Source organism: Rousettus aegyptiacus, unplaced genomic scaffold (assembly GCF_014176215.1).
Source record: "Rousettus aegyptiacus isolate mRouAeg1 unplaced genomic scaffold, mRouAeg1.p scaffold_m13_p_13, whole genome shotgun sequence".
NCBI classification, from domain to species: domain Eukaryota; kingdom Metazoa; phylum Chordata; class Mammalia; order Chiroptera; family Pteropodidae; genus Rousettus; species Rousettus aegyptiacus.
This window is the reverse complement of record NW_023416288.1, coordinates 17638163-17664293: the sequence shown is the minus strand read 5'-3', so window position 1 is coordinate 17664293 and position 26131 is coordinate 17638163. Positions and strand designations below refer to the sequence as shown.

At 33.5% G+C, this 26131-nt stretch overlaps 1 protein-coding gene across 1 annotated transcript in view; it reads right to left on the bottom strand.

Moving 5' to 3' along the window:
* The window catches only part of VPS50 (VPS50 subunit of EARP/GARPII complex), a 110500-nt gene that overhangs the window by 14528 nt on the left and 69841 nt on the right, over window positions 1-26131 (bottom strand). Inside the window, exons 18-22 of the mRNA XM_016161303.2 lie at window positions 24361-24537; window positions 21091-21209; window positions 19750-19856; window positions 8701-8822; window positions 1096-1176 (exon numbers count right to left, since the gene is read on the bottom strand). Of these exons, the coding sequence (XP_016016789.1) occupies window positions 1096-1176; window positions 8701-8822; window positions 19750-19856; window positions 21091-21209; window positions 24361-24537 (606 nt within the window). The remainder of the gene's footprint in view (window positions 1-1095; window positions 1177-8700; window positions 8823-19749; window positions 19857-21090; window positions 21210-24360; window positions 24538-26131) is intronic.

Below are 26131 nucleotides of genomic sequence, written 5' to 3'. Positions count from 1 at the left end.
CAAAACTTAGAATATGAAAAAAAAAATAAGATTACTAAAAAGGTGCTTAAAATTAAAATTTTAACACAGGAGAACTTTAAGGAAAAATACTACTTCAATTTAGCGGTTCCAAATTAAGTATCAATTATTTTAATAGTCAAGGATGTATTGCATAGCAAGAAATCAATTAATGGTCTCTGCTAATATAGATGCAAACTAATGAAGTCAAGAAATTAACATACTAGCTTACAAAAAAACTGAGATAAAGTCTAGTAAATGACAAATATATTTTCTAATATAACAAACTAATGCTTATCAGTATAAGTAATAATTTAACATTTAAAACATTGGAAACTCATTAAAAATTTCAGAAAAAATTCTAGCATATTGCTCTGGAGTCTTATCCTCCAGAGGAGTAGGGACCCTGGAGAGGCCCTGTTAAAGGTCAATAAGCCTTGCAAACTGGAATCATTGAACTGTCTTCTAATTCAAGGTGCAGTCTTTAATTTAAGAGATGGTAAGAATAAGGACATAAAGAAACTGTATCTTTAAAAGAGAAGGTACCAAAGAGAAAAATAGGCACATTTTTTTTTTTTGGGGGGGGTAGGTGTAGCTGTTTTTGAAAAATACACTTCTAAAATGACTACTACACAACAGTTCAGGAAAAAATTTATCCAATGAACCTTGAACTAGTAAGAGATACTACAGATAGATACACTATTATCAGCAGATGGGTGGCAGCTTGTCTCGAAGAACTCCTAGTGTGGTGCCACTGTTTATTCAATCACACTTTTTCATTATACAGTGGATGACAAAATCTGAAGCATTAAATCCATGCCTTAAGGGTCAAATATGGAACTACGGTTTGACCATTGCAAGCTAGTAACTAGCAGAGGTGACAGGAAAATATATAGCCAATATCACATTCTTTCATATATACTAATTTTTTCTCTCCAGGCTATAAGAAACCTCCATTTTACTTCCTAAAAGTACCTAGTATAATACTAAAACTCAGGCACTCAGTATACTTATGGACATATATTTATATGCAATTGATTAGATGGCTAATTTCTATTTTATGTAACCCAAAAGAATCAATTCCAATTGATTCCTTACCAGATCAATAAGGCTCTCTTGTATTCTGTTCAGAGTTGTTCTTAGTCTACTACTGCTAAGGCCCAGTCCTGTTGATTCCAACTGAAAAAGAAAAAGAAAGGCATGTTAAATCACTCTGGAGATAATCTCCCAAATGTTACAGCTTCAAATTAACCCAAGTTAAGTGTCTGATGAGTTCTTACTCAGATACTTAGCCGTCGGAGGGTTTCCGAACTGCATTTAAAAATTCCAAAATAAGTCAAACCTTAGCCTTCAAGGGAAAAAGAACTCTTTTTACATATTCATTTACAGATCACACAAACATCTATCAATCTAATAAATGCATCAGGAGTAGTTCACCAGAATTTCTTTCCTATAAACTATTATTCGTAGTTACAAAACTTAAGATTTTAGATACTTAAAGATAGTACACCATGTTGTATTTATGTAGAAGCATAATAATGTAGTGTTGCTAATTTATTTTTCGACACAAACTAGAGACAGCCTAAATCCTTATTCAAAATTTAATGAATTTTTTTTGTTAGGCTAGGTAAGCATTTCACAGTACAAAATTCTTTTCACTCCAACACAGCCAAAGCATTTATAAAAATCTTCACATAAGAACATAAATGAGAACACTTGACTGCTAAGACTTGAAAGGTTGGCACCTTGTGTGATGATTCAATTGATGAATACAAATTTAATTTAAAGGCAATCACAGATACACACAGATATCTGGCAAAATGTTAAAATATTCTAAATGAGCCAATAAATTTAAAACTTTATTAACAGTAAATTATAAAACATATAATCCCACTGATTCATATAAATTATATATATGTGTATGTGTATATACACACAAGTAAACACACACATCACTGTTCCTCATCCCTTCTTATGAGGTACAAAAATGAGATATTACTTATACAGCATGTGTTGGAAAGCCTCGAGCCAAAATAGTTGTCTGATAGCACTGTGTAGTAAAACTTGAACTAATTTTATATGGTAATTTTACAATACATTTTATTTTTACTAGGTTTTATAAATTTCATTAATTCAACTTCCTTTTTCCACTAGGTATCATTTACATATAGTTAAATTCTGTCATTTTAAATATACAGTTTGATGAATTTTGGTAATTGTATAGTCTTATAACTAGCACCACAATCGAGATATAGAAGAGTTCCCTCACTTTTAAAAAGGTCTTCATGCCTCTTGCACTTAATCCCCTCTGCCATCCTTAATCCCCGATCTGCTATGTCGCTGTAGTTTTGCCTTTTCTAAAATTTCATATAAGTGGAATCACACAGTAGTATGTACTCTTTTATGTTTGACATCTTCCTTGTGTTTAGCATGCTTTTGAGATTCATCCATGTTTTAAGTCTAATTAATGAAGTTTATAAAAACCTAGGATTTCATTCTCTTTTCCTGACTAATAGTATTCTATAATATGACTAAAGCCCAGTCTTTTTACTTATTCACCAACGAATATTTGGGTTCTAGTTTGGGCTATTTTGAGTAATGCCAATATGAGTATTCACGTATAGCCTTTGTGTGGACATGTAGTTTCAGTTCTCCTGGGTAAATACCTACAATAACAATATACATTCTTAAATATCTGGTTCTATAATATATTTTTAACTTAATAGGGTACAGATATACTGTTTTCCAAAATGTCTGTACCATTTTGCCTTTCCACATGTATGCAAATTCTACCTGCTCCATGTAATGAACTGAATGTTTGTTGTCCCTGACAAATTCATATGTTCAAGCCCTAATCCCCAATACAACTCCATTTGGAGGTGGGCCTTTGGGAGGTACGGGGTTAGATGGGACCCCCATGATGGGATTAGCACCCTTTTATAAAAAAAGTCACCAGACAACTCACTCTCTCTCCTTCTATAGGAGCGCAGAGGAAAGGCCTGTGAAGATACACCTAGAAGGCAGCTGATTCTCTGTCTACTTGTTCTATTAGTTACTGTGTGGTATTAAAATCAATAGCTATGATTATTTTTTTATCCTCTTAAATTCTGTCAATTATTGTTTCATCTACTGTGATGCTGTTACTAGGCACATACACATTTATAATTATTATGTCATATTTGAATTCACCCTTAAATTCATTACGAATCCCTCTATTGCTAATACATTCTGTTTTCAAACTTATTTTATCTAATATTAATATAGCCACTGTAGCCTCTTTATGCTTACTATTTGATGGCATATCTTTACAAACCATTTGCTTTCAACCTTGGTGTGTTTTTTAATTGAGTATGGGCTTTGTTTTTAATCCATTCTGATGATTTCTGCCTTTTAAGTGTTTAGTCCATTAACATTTAATGTGATTACTGGCTGGGTTTACGGCTACCATTGTATGTTATCTCTTTTTTGTTCCTTGGTTATCCTATTGATTACAATATACATTCTTAAATTTTCAGTCCATTTACTCTTACCAATGTACTGCTCTACATAATATACAGAAATCCTGCCATCTTACAGGTTCATATACCCCTATGAGCCTTGCTACAGTTGTTCTCTGTCATACATTTACATTTATTATGAATTCCAGAAAACAATGTTATGATTTCAGTTTGAAACAACTACATGGTTTATAAAGAAATTAACTGAGAAAAGAAAAACAATCTTTTGCATTTCCTCAAGTAGTTTCAACTGCCAATGTTCTTCATTTTTTTTTTTGAGGATCGATGTTTTCACCTGGTATTACTTTCCTTCAGTCTGAAAAACTTCCCTCAGACTTTCTTGTATTATGTGCATATCCGTTGATGACAAATTCTTTTCTTTTTAATCTAAAAGTCTTAATTTCACCTTAATTCTTGCATGGTGTTTTTGCTGGATATAAAATTCTAAATAGGCATTTTTCTTTTCTTTCAGCACCTTAAGGTGTTGTTTAATTCTCTTCTAGCCTCCAGTTTCTCATGAGAAGTCAACTGTTAACCAGATCATTGGTCTCTTTTATATACAGTTATTCTTCAGTATTAGTGGGGGATTGATTCCAGGGTCCCCTACTGATACCAAAATCTGTAGATGCTCAAACCCCTTATATAAAATGGCATAGTATTTGCAAATGACCTACACAAATCCTCCTGTATACTTTAAGTCAGCGATTGGCACCAGGGACAGGTGCTCTTATGAGATTCTAATACCTAATAATCTGAGGTGGAGCTGAGGTGGTAATGCTTATGCTTGGGAGCAGCTGCAAAAACAGATGAAGCTTCTCTTACTCACCCACTACTCACCTCCTGCTGTGCAACCCAGTTTCAAAAAGGCCATGGACCAGTACCAGTCCATGGCTTGGGTATTGGGGACCCATGCTTTAAGTCATCTCTAGAGTACATATAAAACCTAACACAATGTACATGCTATGTAAATAGTTGTTATGCTGTACTGTTTAGCGATTAATGACAAGAAAAAATAAGTCTACATGTTCAGTACAGATACAACCACCACAGGCCTAACTAGATAGTACAAATCGGTAACAGCATATTTTATATTTTTTGGAATATTTTCAACACTTATTAGTTCCATGGATGTAGTACTTGCAGATATGAAGATGTAATAAGTCTAATGCAGTTTTCAAGAGACGGCTTCACCACGAGGTACCCTACTATGTTTCTTTGAGCTTATTCTGCTTGTTGTTTATTTGGCATCTTGTATCTGCAAATTTTTGGCCAATGTTTCTTCAAATATTTTTTTCTACCTCATTCTATCGCTCCTGTCTCCATCTGGTATTCCAATTACAGATATGATTGATCATTAGATATAACATGTTGCTGCGGCTTTGATCATTTTTGTTTTCCAATCTTTTTTTTCTCTATATTCTACATCTTAAATAATTTCTATTGATTCACCTTCAAGTTCACATATTCTTTCCTGTCATGTCCATTTTGATATTAAGCACATCCATTCTATTACTTCTTTTTGACACAAAATTGTATTTTTAAGTTTTAGAATTTCCCTTTGGTTATCACTGTTTCTATTAGAACTTCCTATTTCTCTGCTGAGACGATCAATCATTTTGAACATTTTACTTTATTGAAGATAGTTATAACAGTTCATTTAAAATCCTTATCTCTTAGTTCCAACACCTTGAAGCCAGACTAGATTGTCTTTTTACTTAAGGATGTATTCCACTTTTTTGTTCTGTGTATGTTGGGTAAAGATGAACTGCATAATCAATTTGATTCTGGAGATTCAGTTGACTCTGGATTCTGTTCATTTTCTCCAGTGAGTAGTTTCCTTTATTTTCAGTATATAATTTCTTGGTGGGGCTTGAACTACAAACTGTCTCTTGTACAGTAACTTCAGTCTCTGTTTATAACTTTTTTCTCTGGCTGGAGTCATTCTGATAAACATAGTTCATAAGTTAGTCAGAGATGGAAGTAGATAGAATTTGGGGACTCCTTCTCTGGTTCTCTCCCCTCTGAACTTCTCCCTATCTTTTCAGTGTTCCCAGTTTCCTGGCTTTACTTTTCTGGTTCCCCAATCCATGAAGACTGCAGGTCTTCCTATGCTTGCTCCTACTTGTGTGCCATGTGGACTGCATTTAGTCTTGGGTTAAGGGCCATAGAGATGGAATTTATTTTTACAGCTTCCCTTTTCCCAACCTTCACACTAGCATGAACTTTCCAATAGAATCTTTAAGCTCTTGTTCGTACTCTAATGTCTTCAGATAGTGGTCTTTTGTATAGCATCTAGGCTTTACAGTAATTTTCTGCAGGAAGTATCATCCAGGAAGGTCTTGGTCCATCATACCCACAAGCCAAAGTTATTCATTCTTAAAAGTTTAGATACTGAATCATAGACTCTCTACAAAGAAAGTTTCATTAAACAAATGGTAACTTTAAATGAGGCTCACAAACTCTTGTTAAGTAAAATCCCTTGTAAGATTTACTTGGATATGAAATAATTAGGACATCAGTCAACGTGTCTTAAGAATCTACTATGTGCTTAATACTCTGTTACGGTAAGCTATAGAACAGTCTTCACTACAGAATATGAACAGGAAGAACCAAGGAAAACCTAACTCAAGAGGTGAACAATGGAAGGCTGGGGACAAGACAAGATGAAGCAATCCTACGAATTACATAATAGAATCAAATGTATTCGATATGCAACTGAACATGATGTAGTAGGTTACAACCAGTTCAGTGCAGAGCAGAAACTCCTAGAGGAATTAGTATGAAGAGGAGGAATCACTTAGCCTAATGCATACAGTGTGTCTCCCCAGCCAATGACCTTATAGAACCCCTGGGAAACAGATGCTTATTCTTCCATGAACAGCATCTATCTAAATTCACTCATATGAGTGTCTTTCTTCTGGGAAAGAAACGGGAGCAACCATGTGCTCTGTTCTTACCATTCTACTCATTATCTGATTCCCCCTCCACTCCTACCCACCTTAAGATTCAACAGCTAACAAGGTAATATGGAGTATTTATTTACTTATTTAAATATGGAAACATCTAGGATTTCTAATAGGCCTGAAAAGCTTCTTAGGAAATTAAAAGCTACCTCTTCAATCTTATATGCTTGCATATACTTATTTATGCCATTTATTTAAATTGTCTTATTCCAAAGGGATTTAAAGTAGTAATCAAAAATACAAACTTGCAAGGTTAAAAAAAGCTTTAAATGCATATAAAAATTAAGCAAAACAAAATAATGGATAGAAAGTAAAATGGAGGGTTTATGCCAATTTGTACAGAAAATCCCTTTTTATAGAGATGCAAAGTCTTTGTTTTGCTTTAAATAGTCTTTCCTGCAGTTTTGCAGAATCAAAAATAGTAGAGTCTGAACTATAAGTTGCTCTGTTTGAAGATGTGCATATTTTTGATGTTCAATACACTGAATACATTCAATATTTAATACATGGTAACTAAAAGCTAGTATTACTAAGCATGATCTAACAATAGGAAAAGTAAGTGTAAGTAAGAGGCAAAGTAAATGCAACATTTACTCATATATTCTCACTCATATGTACTTTCTGTATTGGTCGATATAACACAAATTGCTTCTAAAATGACATACAGGTAGACACCCAGGCTAAGGACAGTAGGACAGTAACCCTATATCTTACAGCTAATTGTTTGAATACAATAGCTTTTATTGAGTACTACATTGAAAACACTTCAGTATAAAATACCACATTAATATGTTCTTTCAAATATAATAGATTTTAAATAAAATATGAAATATATTTTATAATAAGCACCTATCTATACTCGCTAACTTTCTCAGGTTCTAGAGAACTCTACTGTAAAAAAATTCTGTGTCAGTATATAATGAGCTGGAAAATCATGTCTAAAAGCATTTAGTTCCTCAAAGTTTCCAAAGGAAACTCTGACGCTTTAACACATCTAATCAAGAATGTGGTCCAGAACTGTTCTATTCAATATGATTGTCACTAGTCACATGTGGCTATTTATATTTAAAGATAAATTAGGTAAAATTAAATTCAATAAAAAATTCAGTTCCTCAGTCACTCTTGTCATATTTCAAGTACTCACTAGCCAGATTTGGCTAGTAGCTACTATACTGGGTGGCGCTATTATAAAACATCCCATTATCACAAAGTTTCCCTTGGACAGTACTTGTCTAGAGGCAAAGCCCAGGAGATACAGTAAGGCTCATCTAGAAGCCTGGGAGATTCTGACAATTAGCCAAAACTCTAGAATGTCTTTCTTTTTTAGTATTTATTTATTGCATTTCCAAATTCAGAATAATGAGTATTTTATAGTAACATAAATTCTGCAGCAACACTTTGTCTTTAGTTATATTATTCTTTCTAAGGAACATACTGGAGAATTAAGAACATGAGAAATTCAGATTCCATATTACAACATCGTGTCTTTATTATATTTGTAATCATAGCAAAGATATGAACATGTATATGCTAAATGTAATTATCCATTAAAATTCACATTTTTTAAAGGTATAAAACATATTACACGAAAAGTTAGTGTTATGATATATGCAAAGGGCCAAGCAGTATGCTCTTACACAGAAAACTGTCAAATATCTAGGTGAACCACATAATAATTCTCAAGTATCAGGTCAGTTACCTGCCAATATCATGTTGTTTTCCTTAGGAGTAGAAAAAGATAAACTCGGTAAGAGTTTTGGAAACACAAAAAGGAGGAGCAAGCAACATTACTTCTGTGGCAGGCAAAATGTTCAGTTCAAAGATTTTCAATTATTTTAATATTTGCTATTATCTTCTGAATGTAGTAGTGCCTGCTAAGGTTGTTAGCCCATATTTAAAATGTCTCATTTATTGTGTAGTAATTATACACCAGGCCAGATTTAAACAAAGCAACCTGCACATTTTTCATTGCCAAAATATGTTAAGGTTAGAAACAGATGCTGTGTGTTCTCTGCCAAAAATCTGAATAACATACAATATGTTTATCATATCAAAGCTTAAATTAACATATAAATAAGGCAATTAGGTAGACAGCTGATATCAATAATTTTGTTGGATTTTTTTTATGGATATTTTCAAAATAATGTTATTTGTGTATTTTATACAGAGAGAATGAACTGAACTTTACACTTAAAAAAACAGATTTTAAAAGAAATAGACTTCCCCACCAAAGGTTGACTTACTGAATCATTCCGACCAAAAAAGGTATATATTGCATATAAGTAATAATCAAATAGCTGAGACATGAAATGGATAACATCAAAGGCAATTGGCTTAAGAATGTTCATCATCTGCATATATTTACCTGAAAAGAAAAAAATTAAAAATTAAGTAGAACAAAATTAAGTTAGTTTATAATTATAAAGTAACAATAAAAATATCAAAATACATTTTAAAAATGAAATAATACATTCCTCAGTCATACTAGTCATATTTTAAGTGCTCAATAGTCATTTGTGGCTAGTGGCTACTGTATTGGATAGCACAGATACAGAACAGTTATATTATCTTGGAAAGCACTATTGGAGAGCACTGAAATAAATAATACCTACAAATGTAGATTTTTAAAATATCATTATTTTTGCTGTTTGTCAAATATTCATGGAACTCCTATAGTGTTCTACATATGACACTATACACACAACACAGTTCCTCATTTCTTAGAGATTCCATTTAAAGTAATTTTTCAAAACTATTTAGGTGTAATAAAACAGAAGACAATGTACTTGAGAAAGCCATTTTTTTTTAATAAGTGTATACACACACAACGAAAGTAAAAAATTGAGAAGGAAAAGGACACATGGAAGGCACTTCCCACTTCCTAATCCTACCCCTGTGAAATCTTCTATCAGAGGCCAAGAATATTTCTTTATCACTACATCACTCAAGAGCTCGACACTCTCAAAATGCCAAGAACATATCCTTCTCATTCCTTCCTTTGGGAGATGCCAATATTTCATTCTCTTCCCTCTAAATATATAATATAGTTACAGAAAAAAAATAAAAACCAAAATTTCTACTCTTACAAACGTGTTAATGTATTTGAAGAGTGCATGAGAGATGGGCTGACTCAAATAATAAGTCCCTAATAGTGTTTCTTTTTTATGGGAAATAGAGAAAAAAGCATATTATAACAAATGCTCTTCTACAGAAGGTATTAAAACAGGCCGCTTGCTTAATTTTTAAATGAGCAAATAATTCAGGTGCTGGCTCTACTTTATGTAACTCCTATAAATTTTAATTGGTACTATTGAATGCACCATGACTCAAGAGAAATCACATTAATGGCAGTAGGAAAAAAATGACAAATTTACTCTAATGAAAATATCTACCATTAAAACCATGTCTCTATTTCCTAAGAACTCAATACATCTGTCTTAATTTATATGAGAGATGATTCTAAATGGCAGTCGGATGGTCAGGAAGAGAAACATACACCCACACACATCGAGAAGTAAAAACCATTCAAATCAGATTTTATTCTTCTATTTACAAGTCTTTTGTTTCAGTACCATCTTCTGTAATTATTTCACACAATCAGACATTCTTATAACTCACGATTGAAAATTATTTTAAAAATATGTTCCTACAACATTCTGGATTACTATGCAGATATTTTATCAACTACAAATATACAGTCATTTAAACTGTGACTATTTATACATGAAATAATGAGACACTGTGGGACAACAATGGAAAAATATTGTTACAATACTTTAACTTGTAAAAGAAAAAAACAGAAAGAATGCAAATGTCTGGGTTGCTACATATCCAGAATACAAAGCTCCTCTCCATTCCTAGTAAGATTAAGAGCACTGTTCATATAATTAATCTTAACAAAGGAGATAAAAATAAATTATTTGTAGGTAAAAACTACTTTGAAGTGCATTCAGAAGGAAAAAAAATTAGATGTTCCCCACCACTCTAAATAAAAAAACTTAAACATAATTATATTCATTAATTCAATATATTCTAACAAAAACTTTTAGGTTTACTAAGTACTTGACCTTGTGCTAAGACACAAGGAATTCCAGAGTCTCTGTTCTCACACTTAAATGATCACACAAGGCAGCCCTTAATAAGGAGGCTGCCTGCATATTCAAATGTACTCTCTTTTTCCAGTTCAAGAGAAAAGAGTAGGCCTTTAGAGGCCTAAGGAGGCTTATATACCTCTCAGATTACTGAATTGAAAGAGAATTTTACAATGAATGAAGCCTGTATCCATGAAAAGAAGAAAGTGAGGAGGTAAAGGTGGGTAGGTATAATCACCAGAAAAAGAAATCTCAAAAACCTTCTAGACCAGGGGTTGGCAAACCTTTCCTTTAAAAACCAAAGAACACATAGTTTAGACTTTGCATACAATACAGTCTGAGGTAACTACTCAGCTCTGCTGGTCTCTGTTTCAAGTACTCAACTCTGCCTCTGTAGCACAAAAGCAGCAACAGGTTATATGCGACAAAGGAGCTGGCTGTATTCCAATAAAACTTTATTTACAAAAACAAGCAGCCAGACTGATTTGGCCTGCAAGATATAGTTTCCCAACCCCTGTACTAAATGACAGACAATAAATGAGAGCAGGATGATGGAAAAATGCAAAGACATCAATAAACTTATAAGGACTGCAAGGAAGGTGGGTGATATTAAATAGGATGGCGACTGCTCAGAATCAGCAGGTACAGCCACAGAGGAGTGAGAAATGGGGCTGAAAAAGAATAGATTAACTGAAGGTCCACATATGGGAAAAACTCTACCAATCCACATGCCTCCCTCTACCACTATCCCTTGGCAACAGTTAGAATATAGGCTGCCAGAACTTTCACATAGACAAAAAAAAAAAAAAAAAAAAAAAGTAAAAGCTCTTAGGACTCCTTCCTAAAAGAATTAAGCAGATTGAACAGCAACAACAAAAAAATTGAGCAAACTTAAGAAATAATAAATTACAAAACTTAGGGCTTCTAGTTTGAATGCTACCCCATTCTGAAAATTTGGAGATATATCCCCTTAAATAAAGGGTGCCAGTAAATCCACCCAGCCTTGCCCTACTCTATATACAAAATTTAAAGGCAAGATTCCTACTGAGGAGAAAGAGCCAGCTCGAACACAGTTCTAACTATTCAGCAGGGAAACCCACACCAGCTATACAAGACTGTTTCAGACATGAAGATAATAAGAAATCACCAAGTCCATAAGGAAAATTCAGAGAATAAAAGTAAATAGTTAATCCCAGAGAAAACAGAATAATTCAAGCTAAAGAATATATAATACTTACGTAAAACTTTATGACAGGAGAATATGGAGGAAAAGACAGAATATAGAAAGGCTCTTAAAGATTAAAAATATGATTTTTAAAGTAAAAAATATTAAAAGAAATGGGAAAAGGAAGTTTTTAATTCGTACAGCAAAAAGAAATATTAAGGAAAATATGAGACATAAAGGGGCCAAACACTTGAGTAATGGGAAAGCAAAAAAAAAAAAAAGAAAGAAAGAAAGAAAGAAAAAAAAAAAGACAATGGGGAGATAGAAATCATTAAAAAAATATAAAAAAGGCAGTATCAGTCGCAGCTGAGAACCACGAACCTTCAGATTGAAAGGGTCGCAGACTACTCAACACTAAATGAAAAAAGAATTCACACTCATGGGGAGGAGACATACAGAGGGACCTGCAAAGAAACCAACCAGTAGCAGCATGGACAAGGACCACAATCATGAGGAACAACCGAGGGCCTACCTTACCCACTTTGTCAGCAGGGAGCACAGACTGTGATTACTACATAAAAAGTGGCCCAGGAGAATTCAAACAGTGAGCCACAGTTGTGCAGAAGAAGGAACACAAGGGTAAAAAGAAGGACTGTAAGTGTGTGTGCGAGGAGGAGGGCTGTGATTTAATTCCACTGTGAATTATAACGAGAGGAAGAAAAAGTGTTTCTCCAATATTCATGATTTTAAAAATTAAGGTTTGTCAGTCCAATGCATCTTGGGCAACTACAAAAGCAGAAAGTACTTGGCTGGGGGCTCTATATGCTCTGAAAGATGACCCAACTCTTTTCATCTGTAGGTGCGGACAATATGATGGGGCAAGAGCAAGAACTGACTCTGAGTTGGAAGGATATTCATTATTCCTATTACAGTGCACTAAGTTGAAAGACCATTAATGAATATGAATAGCACAAAAAAGGCAACTGGACATGCTATAAATGAGGCATGAAGGTAAGGAAGGAAAAGTTAGTTCCGCTCAAGCAATTTAGAAAAATCTATAGAAGTAATGAAGACCAGAATAAAAAATTAACGAATTACATCAGAGTAAAAAAATTAAATCCCTATCTACCAATTTTTATTCTGCTGTTTGAATTTTATTTCTTAGTGCTCCAAATCTCCAAAATCATTTTCTTGTAAAATGTACTGAGGGATGACACTTCTTAGATCATCCTCTCAAAGTATCATGTAGTAAATACAGCTATCAACTTAGAAGGTATTTTAAAACTGCTTAAAAATATAAATTCGGTCTACAGCCATGCTACCCTAAACAAGCCCGATCCTGCCTGATCTCAAAACAAAAGCTAAGCGGGGTCGGGCATGGTTAGTACTTGGATAGGAGACCACCTAGAAAGACCAAGTGCTGTAAGCATAAAAAATATATATATAAAAATAAGGGATTGTAAGCCGACAAGGTCCTTGCAATCTGTGAGGTCAAAGGTTGCCTCACCAAAAAAAAATTTTTAAAAATAAAAATATAAATTCATATAACTACTTTCAGAAAAACAAATATTAGAATATAACCTAATGATAAATTTTTCCTTAAATATTACATATGAAAGTTTCTTAAAAAATAACTTTTAATTTAATCATGAGACAAGGTTTTAAAGTTTTAAAACAAACAAAAAATGCACTGTGATCTATTGTAATCTTACACTATATAAGATTGGACTTATGATTTCACTGACACTATAACTTTATCTTAGTATTTGAAATAAGTATTTAGAAAACAATTGATATGATTACTTGAATTTGTCAAAAACAAAACAAGCTACCATTTGAATTGACTGTTATACGATAAAAAATGTTTCTGTTATTTAAATACACATTGTTTACCTTTCAATTAGAGCAACACAGGAATAATAGTTCTCAAAGTTTGGTCCTCTGATCAGCAGCATTAACAGCACCCAGAAACTTGATAAAAATGCACATTCCCAGGTTACATCCCAGACCTATTGAATTAGATATTCTGGGGTGGAGTCCAACAATCTGTGTTTTAACAAGTCCTCCAGGGGATTCCAATGCATGCGAAATTGAAGAATCACTTAGACCATCATAAGACCAATAAAAACTAGCCTGCCTGACAGGCTTTTATCCCTTGGTTTTCAAAGTCTCCTCTTAACTTCCTAATTTTTCTCCTGCCTCTCTACCATTCATTCATGACCCCCTTTGCTGGTTTCTCTTGCTGTCTGTCCCTCCACTGCATCCTCATGTCCTTGCAATGTATTTAATGGATGTGGATACATATGGATTCTCTATGAACTCAAATGGTTAAGATCCTTTGCCGAGATAAACTTATCCACTACCGGGGTTTAACTCGTTTTATAGCAAAGGCTCCAATGACCTGACCATGTTTATTTCCCTAATCTCCAAATCTATCTATCCAAATGCATATAGGCTATTTGTATTTAAATGTCTGACAGGTACCTCCATATATCCAAAACCAAAGCTATCATCAGTTCCCCAAACCTGGTCTTCCTCTCATCTTTCCTATTTTAGTTGTAGCATTATAATTGATCAGTCACACAAATCTAAGATTTAAGAATGACCTCTCATAATGAATGTACCAATCCTGTCCATTGTATTCCCCAAATCTCTCAAATCTGTCTTCGCCTTTCTATTACAATGACCATGGCTTTAAGTGGACTCAAGTCTTCCATGTCTTGCCTGGGAGACTTCAACAACCTCTCATCTAGGCTTTGATCTCCCTCAGCTTCTCCTTTACCTCACGTTATCCATTATTCACGCTGTGGCCAGGGTAATTTTTTTTTTTAAGGTTTCTTTCTTATTTTTTTTAATAATTTTAATTAGTTTAAGTATACAGTATATTGGTTAGACATCTATATTGTTCATAAAACGACCCCCCCAGTTGCTCCCTCCCTCCCCTAGTCCTCCACAAAGCCATCATATTAATGCTAACTGCATTCAGCCAGGGTAATCTTTTTTAAAAAAACAAATCTGCTTGTGTTTCTCCCCTGTTTAAAACTCTTAACAAGTTCATGTCTAGAGGACACTATATAAGGCCCTCTGAAATCCAGCTCTTGCTCGCCTTTCTTGGCACATTTCCCCCGCTTCTTCCTCCTATCTCCCGTCATGTTTCTCCTATGCAGCAAACTAAACTGCTGTCTTCTGTGAATACGCCGTGCCCTGCACATGTTGTTCTTTGCACTCTGGCTAGAATGTCTTTAACTGGGCTACAGAATCTATTCATCTTTCGAAGTCAGCTATAGTGTGACCCATCCAGTGAGTCAGCCCTTTTATTTGCTACCCAAAAAAGAAAGTTGACCGTTCCTTCTGCCTCTTTTCTGCTTATTTATTCTTACAATACTAAAATGTAAAGATTTTTCTTTTGTATGTTATTTCCCATATTGGACTCCTTAACTACACAGACTAGATCTTATGCATCGCTATATTTCCAATAGGTAGCAGAGTGCCTGGAACGAAGTAGTAACAAAAAGCTGTAGGAGATGGGGTTAAGAGGGTCAAATACGTGGTGAAAGAAAGAAATCTAACTATGGGAGGTGAACACACAGTGTAAATATATATATGCCTTACTGTTAAAGTGTACAGATGAAACTTACTGGATTTCGTTAGTCAATATCACCATAAAAAATAATTTTAAAAAAAGCTATAGGATTGAAAATGAATGAATACAATACACATGGCAGAAAAAAGACTAATTTCCTTGATGTAGAAATTAAAACACATAATTTCCTTATAAAAGATGGGCAGTGAATATGAGTAAGTAGTTTACAAACAAAGGTATCTTTCAGAGATTGGTCCCCAATTTTTTTGGCACGAGGGACCAGTGCTTCTCTGAGAATCTAATGTCTGATGATCTAAGGTAGAGCTGAGGCGGCGATACCAGCACTGGGGAGCGGCTGTAAATACAGATGAAGCTTCACTCACTCACTCACTGCTCACCTCCTTCTGTGTGGCCCTCTTCCTAACAGGCCACGGACTGGTACTGGTCCATGGCCCGAAGGTTGATGACCCTGGTTTTAGAGCATATAAAAGATGTTTAAACTCACTCCTAATTAAGTACATTTTGAAAGAGATGACATTTTTAACCCATCAGACCGGCAAGCATCTGAAGTAGGATGATATTGCTGACAGACTGGGAAAAGAGATGCTCCCATATGTTGTTGCGTAAACTAACAGAATCTCTTTAGTAAGTTCTTTAGTAACATTTTTTGGTAAATTGAGAATCTCTATCAAAACTGAAAATGTGTATGTTCTTTGATCCTGCATGAGGAAACATTTGTAGGAATTTGTCCTACAGCTGTATTTGTATATGGACAAAGATGTTTATCCAAGGATATTTTCTGTGGTAATGTTTATGTAGCATCAAGTGACTTGAAACAACCTAAAAGTTAAAAAAATAGAGGACTTACAAATTGTGGTACGTCTATATAATGAGATCATTAAAAAAAAAATGAGATCTCTGCATGCTAAGATATGTAAGTTTAAGCTTAAGATAGTTGAAGTCAAAAAAACCTGAGAGAACGGTTAAGTATAGTGTGATCTGATTTTTGAAACAAAAACAAGAGTCACATGTTAAATATACTTGTAAAAACATGTTAATATTCCCCAAAGAAAATAAGGCGAAACAGTAATTTTCTCTGAGAAAAGAGACTTGGAGGTCAGGGGCTCTGTTTATACCCTGGGGCATTTCCATGTAATTTAAAACACTCCGTGATAGAATAATAATATTAATTATTATTATTATTAATGAACCAATGAAGGGGTGGATCTCTTTCCTCCTCTTTCTGTGTTCTCTCCACCATATACACTATATCTCAGCCACACTAAGCCTCAATATCCCTTAGATGTACATATTCTGGTTAAATCACGAAGGATGTGATGGTGTGTATTTTTTTGAACTGCTGAGGTAATAATTTTGTTATAAGGCCTGAAGTTTTTATTAGTATGAATTTTGGCAACTTATCTTCTGCGCCTCAGCCCTATCATCTCTGCTCCAGTAAGAGATGCCTCCAGAAAAGAGCCCTTGAATACCATGGCTATTACAGTGATAGCACCCATTCCTTAAAATTTCTGAGGCTCTGTCTACGAGGGGTTGTCAGGGTGAGTCCTCTGCACTTGCGAAAGGCTCCCTGAGCTGCTCTAACAGATTCAGGTACCACCTGGGCTGGGAAGCCCCATTCACACTCTTTCATTTAATCTCTCTTAATGATCTGCTAAATAAATACTCCATGAAAAGGACATTTTGAATATGCCTTTAATGTTCTAAAATGTGTCTCCCAACTACTGAATAATTAGTTCCTTCATCTTCCCAGGCACCAAAAATGAATCTATCTTCTCTATACATCTGCAATTCTGGTTTTGTAAGAAGAGACATTACCTTTGCCAGCTTATAATCTGTAAGCATCTTGTGTGTAACTAGAGAGGATGGAATAGTGCATTTATCATGGGAGACCCCTTAGTGAGTGGTTCCCTTAAAGTTCCATTTTATGAATATGTACAAACTGAAGATAAAGACATCCCAGAGAGAGAGAAAGTGGTAAACATAAGCGACTACTGGGGGAATAATGCAGCATTATAAAAGATCTGGTGGCAGAGCAGCTGAAATCACAATGGTCAGATTCTCTTCAGTGAGCATGGTTTTATCCAGGACTGCTGTGCTTCACAGGGTTGATAGACAAAAGGACCAGAAGAATGCAGTTTTTCTCAGTTTCTATAAATCCACTGTTAGAAAATAATGTAAACTATGCTGATCAGTATCTTTATATAAGAATTTACTGTTACTGTCTTTTGAATTTAGCCCCAGTGGCACATTTTTATCATTATTCTATCCTTTTCTTAGATAATGAAAATAGCAGAATGCATTGTTTCTTCATTTCCTTATGCCTACCAAGTGAAGATCTGCATTTGTTGTTTGGATTTAAATGAAACGTGATTTCCTCCCTCAATTTTGTTTTAGTTTTATATTTGATTTGATGCTACTAAATACATCTTTTAGAGTAAAAAGCAACATGATGACCTCTAGTCCTTTTTGAACTAGGTAGATTAAAAAATATAAACAACCACTTAAGTGTGGCTGATTATATTATATTCCCCAACTTTTTGCTACTCCTCCCTCATTCCCTGTAAGAGGATTATGCATCCTTGTCCACTGCCCTAAGCTTGTAGTGCCTTCCAGCCTTTCTGGGACAGAAGTATACTGTTCTCTCCCAGGGTCAAGCCTGACTTGCTGCAGCCAGTGACACATCAGAGGAAGCTGGTGCCACATCAGAGCAGAAACTTTAAGTCATAACGTGGTTCAATTCTTGCTCTTCTCTCCATGTTCAGACAGGTGCTATTCTTTTGAGCCTGCATCTCCGAGTGAAAACACACATGGAGCAGAACAAAGTTGATCAGGAGCCAATATGTATCACAATAAGCCTCCGTGGTTGAATGCCACTGATGTGTTAGAGTGGTTTGTTACTTCAATATAATCAAGCATAAGCGGACTTCGTTAAAATACATTGCGAGCAGTGTCTTCAGACACCAAAAACTATAGTGAGTCCAGAATGATGACACGAATTTTGGAATATTTATCAGTGAAGACCATATAAAGGAATTGAACACACTGACCCTGAAGACGGATTGGGGGAGGAGGCTATAAGGAAAGGAAAAACATAACTACCACCACACACATCTGAAAAAAGTATAGATTTACTTTTTGCTTTTAAGAGCAGAGCTAAGACAACAGAATTACAGAAAGAGACAGATTTTAATTTACCATAAGAGATTTCAAACAATTAAGTCAGTCTGATAGTAGAACAAGTAATCTTGCAAAATAATATGCTTCCAGTGATTGTGAGACATAAAACAAAGGTTAGATCGCCATCACATACTAGGGGCGCTATAGAAAGAAATTCTTATTTTATGGGAATTTATACCAAGTGACCTCTCAGAACCCTTCCAAATCTGATTCTATAAATTCTAGAGTAAGTCGTGACTCTATGTTCAGTTAGCTCTCTTTGATAAAGAAGAAAAGCTCATTTCCCTGGCAATAATTGGCCGAAGAATGGCATTTTTGAATCTGTCATTTCTGTTTGTCATGAAAATATATACCTTTTCCTCTCATCTCAAGTCATTATTACTTTTCAACTGTTTTCCCTAAAGAAAGTGAGACTTCTAAAAAATATTTTTTCAACTTTAATCTGTTCATTAATGAAAGTGAGAAATTATTTTCAAGAACACAGACCATTTTATCAGAGCTAAGTATAATCAAAACAAACAACAGTCAATTACCATCACCATAAATAGAACACAGTGATTTTTATAGAAAACCTGACTAGTATCAATGACTTATTGTCAGAAGACATTTCTACAACTTATTCCTCATATATGCAGACCTATTTGTGAGATATAAAGGCTGAGGTAGCATATAAATGATGAACTAGACAATAAAAAATATACTTCAGCTTCAAATCTAAATATTTTAAAAGGCATTTCTTCATGTTGTTGCCTTCTACAAAATCATCAATAAAGGTCTTAATCCGTAATAAGAAAAACATTTCCTATGGTGTTAATATTTAGCTTGTAGAATTCTTGAATCTGAAAACATCAGAGACTCACTACTCATTCTGCCTGACTGAAAGATTGTGAAGATCAATGAAACAATTAAGTAAAAAATGTTGTGTAAATGTAAAACTGGTACTATCATCACCCTACACATACCTCTAGCGCACAGAGCATTCTTCATCACATTTCAATTAATTAAAAAATTTTAGAAAAAGTAGAAGATATAAATACTTATTAAATAGTTAACTAAAAAAGAAAAACAGACTCTATATAAGTATTACACTATTAGGAAGAATTAAGATGAGAAAGCATCGACATACAACAATTAAATCCTTTCCTGTGGTGGACACTGGCGTGTACAATAAAAATCCCAAATAATAATAATTTGGTAACGAAAGCAGACTAACTTAACTGCTAGAATAACTTTTTTAAAAGATGCAGCTACTTACCAACAAGTCTTATTACATTCAATGTTGTATTTGTTAAGATGGGTGCGTTCACTTTATTTAGACTGTAATCTGATTTCTTCCTGCTCTTTAGGGTTTCTCGAGAAATGCTTAAGAGAAAAACAACAGAACTGCATTTTGGGTTGTCAAGTAGTACATGAGTGAGTAATTCAGCTTATGATCTATCCTTCATTCACTGATTAGTTACTGAAAATCTTACCATGTATCAGGTGGGAATACAGAGATTATCCTCCTGCCCTCACAGAGCTTACAGCCCAGAGGGAAAGAGAAATTAGTAAGCAAAGAAATAAAGTACTTTAATGTATTTCTTTGATATTAAGATATTAATTATCAAACATTAATAGAAGCTACGTCACTTTAAAAAAACAAATGTTCTAGGGAAATTATGTATCAAATGTACTAAACATCCTTACTTCAGACTTATAAATATAAAAAAAAAACCACCCTCCTTAGAATCTGAAATAAGTATAAGATATGACAGTTGAGTCTGGGGTTCAAACAGATCATAGATGTAGATGCTTAAATATCACACATATATGAAAACCAATAGAAATATATATATTACCAATTAAAATAACCACTACTATATCAGTTGCTCACTTTTCAGGAGAGAGATTATATCAATCAGGCTTTCAGACCAATTGAGTATTAACTAGGTACTTTGAAGGTAAAAGATAAAGGAGAATAATACTTAAATCTGCCATTAAAAATAAGGTATATTTGTGGTCATTAAATGTCTGACAATAGAAAATTAACTAACTCACATATCAGAATCAGGCCCACATAACTGGGAGAAAGTAACGAAAATTCTTATATAACTACCTAAATTTTCAAAGGGGACAGTTTATCATAAAACAAAACTCAAGTACAAAAAGGGAGCCTGAATAGAAGTTCAAGTAGTGAACATAAATGACACTGGGAAGATAAGTGGAGACTTTCTGTATTTACTAGATTGAGGCAGAAACTCAACATACAAAACAAATGACTATTTTCTTCCCTGAGGTTTTCTTATCTATGTGAAACATAAATTGCCCACAAAGGTAGCATCGATTTTATAAATCAAAAGTTTGTTTTCTGCAAAAACCACTGATCTCTAAATTAAGAGCTCTTTGAGTAGGTCCAATATCAAATAATAATAATAAAAAAAACCTATATTTTGAGCCTTTTGGTAACCATTTTTTAAAACATTAATTTCTGTCATGTTATACAATTAGAAAATTTTAATTTTTGATTTTTGCTTTTTCTTAACCTTTAAAGGAGATTCTATATGTTAAGTGTGCAACATAAAATGCAAAACATCATGCAATCTAGGAGCAGTTTTACCTTTTCACAGGAGCATCACCTGTCTGTTCATCCACATAATCTCGTTTCAGTTCCTCAGGAACATCACTGTCACTGTCATACTCCTGATAGGCACTTTTTTCTTGTTCATCAGATTCATACTGAAGAGAACACAGTCTATTTAACAATAAGCATGAAGAACTAACCTTTCTTGGAGTCTTTCAACACAATAAAAGTATCCAATTTTATAAGGAGTAGCTTATAGAAGAAAAGTCCTTAATAACTTAGCTTTAATTTTGCCACTAAGAATATTATACTTCCATTTTCCTCTTCATCATCCTACCTTAACCAGCTCCAGAGAAAAAAGATAAATATAAACATACCTACAAAAGCTTGTAAATGTCCCCCCAAAATAAAATCTCCATATAAAGAAAATAAATAAAAACAAACACATGCCCTGCTAGGACTTAGGAGAAAAGAGTGTACATTTGATCTAAAAAAAAAAAAAAAAAAAAAAAAAAAAAGTCTCTTCTCTCAAGTGGTTTCATCATAATTTCCAATTTGCTAATTCATTGTAAAGAAGTTGAGTATATAATTCTGGGACTCTGGAAGTTAACTCAGATTAAACACATGCAACACACATGTTAGTATTCTTTTTTTTTTTTTGATACTGAAATATTTTCCTATTTTGTTTTCTTAACATAGAGTATATTTTAATCATTAGGGATTAATCCTTTTTTCCATTCCTATATATTGGATTAATGTTATACATACATCAGGTGAGCTAGGAAGAAGGCCATTTTAAAGATTATAAATCATTTATACTCAAGATTAACATATAAAGAGTAATAATCAATTATTAAGTTCTGAAATCAAGAATTTACTTAAAAAAGCTTTTCTAGGTTTTATCAGCTAATCCAACTATGTGTTTAAAAATGTTTCTAGTATCAAATTTAAGTTTTTTCTTTTCCCAAGTCGCTTGAATCTTTTTCTATCTAATGTTCTACCTAATTCACTTTGATGAAATTTCATTCCAAAGGCAGCTTAGAAAATTAAGCTTAGCACCTAGGGACTACTGACAGCAAGGACAAAAATGGCCGATTTGCTCTTGAGATGAAGGTGCCTTACTAATATTTTCATCGTCTTTACGGCACCATGGCCCAGTGCCATCATGGCAGAGGAGTGAAGTCCAAGCACAGCAAAGGAAGCAATGGCAACATCACCATCACCATCACCACCAATTCATATTACAAATTACTATGTTTAAATAATGGCTAATATTTATTAAGTTTTAACCAAATATTATGCTAAGTGCTTTCACAAAATTATATCACTGAATCTTCAAAACAATTCTATTAAGAAGTTTTATCTCTCATTTCTCCATTTTGGAAGCCAGTATGATTACAACATAGAAAGAAGTTAGTCTAATTGAACAACTATTTTTGAGACTCTAAAGCATTATGACAGGCCATATTAAGATGTGGACCCTGACTCTCAAGGGCTTATGCTGTATCTAGAAAGATGAGATCACACATTAATAACTGCTAATAAGCATTATAGGCATTCTCTCCCACTTGTACACAATGTGATCCTGATGACATTCAGAAACGTTTTCTACACAAACTCGGGTCTCCTGGCTATAACAACGTGGCTTCATGATTAATAGTAGAGCAGATCCTCATTTTCAAGAGCTGTGTATTTGCAAATTTTCCTACTCACTAAAATTTATTTGTAGCATCAACAATACTTCCCAACACTTTTGTGCAGAATGGCAAAGACTTTTGAGGTACCCAACATGCATGTTCCCAGCTGAGAGCAAACGAGGTGATACTCTATCTTCTTCTATCAGTTCTCCTGCTGTAAACATGGGTCCTTTACACATTCTATTTAGTACCACACTTAAAAATTTTTTGTGCTTTTTGCCAGTAATTTCACTTCTTAGAATGGCTACCAAGCACAGTACGTAAGTATTGTCTAGTATTCTTACATGTAAGAGGGCTGTACAGTGCTTTACGGCAAAAGTACATGTGTTAGATGAACTTCACTGAAGCATGAGTTACAGTGCTATTGGGTGTTAGTTTCATGTTAATCAATCAACATTATATATTAAATTAGGCATCTTTAAGCAAAAACACATAAAATAAGATTTCATATTGATCAGTTGATGAAAATGTTGTGACTACAGGCTCACAGGAACATAATCCAACATTTCTCCGAGGAACAGTCGTTCTGTATTTGGTAATTAAGTGTTCATAGCTACTTCACAGAATACAACTGCCATCAATAATAACAATCAGATGCTATGTGAAATTTAAATGAACAAATCACCAGTACAGAGGAATGATATTTCAAAAATATTGGAATGACTTTAAATTCCTTTTAATTTAGTCCACTTATGATGGCAAAATTTCACAAAAAATCACTAAATTTTAAATATGGTTTACTATAAAATAATATCTACTTCATAATAAAAAGTGATAATGGTATATTTCATGATAATATTTTACTAAATTATATCTTCGCTAAATAAAAAAGAAAATGCCAAACTAAAATACAGAGACAAATTCAACAAATTTTTGTCTGAACAGTTTTCGATTCCAGCTTCATCGAACTTAAAATAAAAATCATACTGGGTCTCTCTGGAAATTATGAGGATCAGAAGGATCGATCCAAATTAAATACTGTGAAAACACCCTGTAGGCAACTATAAGTATTCCCTCACTGTAAACATGGAGAAACTGAGGGTCACAAAGTTAAAATAATTTGCCAAAGGCAACATAGCTAATAAAATTTCCCTTCAAACCCATTCCATTAACTATTGTTTTTGGAACTGTTAGAAGTGTTACTAAAACATGATTCTTCTAAATCCAAAAACACCCCTGCCAGGTAAGCAAACATTATCCTCTCTCAGTAAAGGGAGACAGAACAAAATAACACTCTTAGTTGGCCAAGAGCAGAGTTGAGAAAAAAGTACGGATGATCTATTCCCTCATCATCCATCTATCCAACAAATCATATAAATGTGCAGTAAAGAAACTAATGTCCTATTCAATTAATAATCTAGTAAGAACATAAAGTAACTTAATAAGAACATAAAGTAAAAATATGGGCAAAATTTATCGTTCAAAAGGACAATGCCAACAAAGCATGTTGTAAAACCATTACCTGTACAAGTACATAGGTATATAGGTTAGGAAGATGGTTGGTGAATGGATAAATAAGTCTAGCCAATTATCTTGCTCACTGGGTAGAAAACTTTTCTATAAGGAAATCTCACTTATATTCCAAAAATGTTTTCAAAACAATACATACCCCATTAGAAGCCAGGACATCCTCTGTTTCTTCATCTTTGTGGTTGGCCTGAATTTCAAATGGATTCCCACCACTACAGTACTGCTCAAACAAGGTCACTGTTTTTGAGGAAGTGGAAGCTGGCTGCTTACTAGGTGAAACTGATGGGGAACGAGATTGTTCCATAAATTTAAATTCCTAGACGTTAAAAAAGGAGCCAGATACCTTTTAGCAACAATAATAAAATTCAAATACATAAACATTCCATATGTCAATATAGAGCTAGTAAAAAAAAATTAATCCTGATTCCTCAAATTATTCACTTTTAAATCTTGCAAGCTGTCTGAAAACACAAACTTAGAAAAACTCAGTTACTGATATCACAATAGTGTTATCTGCATCAAGCTACTTTAAGTTTACTTTATGAAACTGCATAGAAAATTTTAGAAAATAAATGCGAATAATAATTGTAAAAATGTTAACATAGTAGCAAAATACTAGAATATTGCTTTAATCAACATTTATAAAAACTAATTGTTGTTAGATCAAACACCTTGTGTATTTATATGTTTGTGCTGTTTAAGATATTCTATATGAATACATCAAACAAAGCATAAAGGATATATCTTTCTTCATATTGCTGGTTAAAAACTTTCATTTATTTTTCTTCATATACCAAGAAGCAGATAACACAAACACACACACTGAAGTCAAATGATACATCTTGTAATCCTAGCTTTCCATTAATCCATTATATTTCATTAACTACCTATATAATGTTGGGAATGTTACCTGGCTTCTCTGTAAAATGAGAGGGTTAATACAGAATGAAAGAATCACAAATGCTAAAGCAGAAGAGTTGCAGCACCCCGTCCAAATCATGCATTTCCCAGAGGAAACAGAGACAGTCCAGAGGGATTCAGTGTCAAGTTCAAGATCACAAAACTAATCAGAAAATTTTATAAAAATTTGTTATACATTTTTCTTATACCTTTTAACCTTTTTAATGTTAATCCCCAATTAAATTTTTTTCACATTCAATAATAATCTTAAAAATTACATTGGCTTGTTAAGTTTCAAATGATGTGTTTATTTTCTTTTTAAATTGCAACTATACATTAAATCGGATCTATCATACTGCTTAAAATGCCATTATTTATATAATACTAAACAAAGGGGACTATAAATTAACGAGATAATTTTTTTAAAAAACCAAATCTACACGAATATGTGTGTCAAGTGATCACTATCTCAGTTGTGAATAATTTTCAATATAACTACTATTTTTTTGTTGTTAGAACACTTAACATGAGATCTATCCTCCAAAAATTTTTAGTGTGTATTGTTAACTATAGGTAAAATCTTGTACATTAGATCTCTAAAACTTATTCATCTTGCATAATTGAAACTTCAAGGTTATTACTTTAAAGGAGATAATGCTTACTTGAATGGAAATGTTTCAATATATCTTGTAAAAAAATCTGTCTTATAATTACACAGTGCATATGCGCACACACACATACACACACACACAAAATTTTATGGTTAAATACAATTTCAAATAAATTTAAATAAAGATTCTAAAATCAATGTTAGAATTCTAAATAATGTTAAAGAATTATCTTAGAATTCTAAAATAATGTTCACATTCATATTAATTTTGCTGCCTTTAAAACATTTATTAATCAACATGTTTCAGTTTATTTAATATTTCTGCATTAGAAAAGCAATACAATTTAATCAACCTAATAAGAAATAAGAAATTATACAACATGAGCATACAGACTATCCC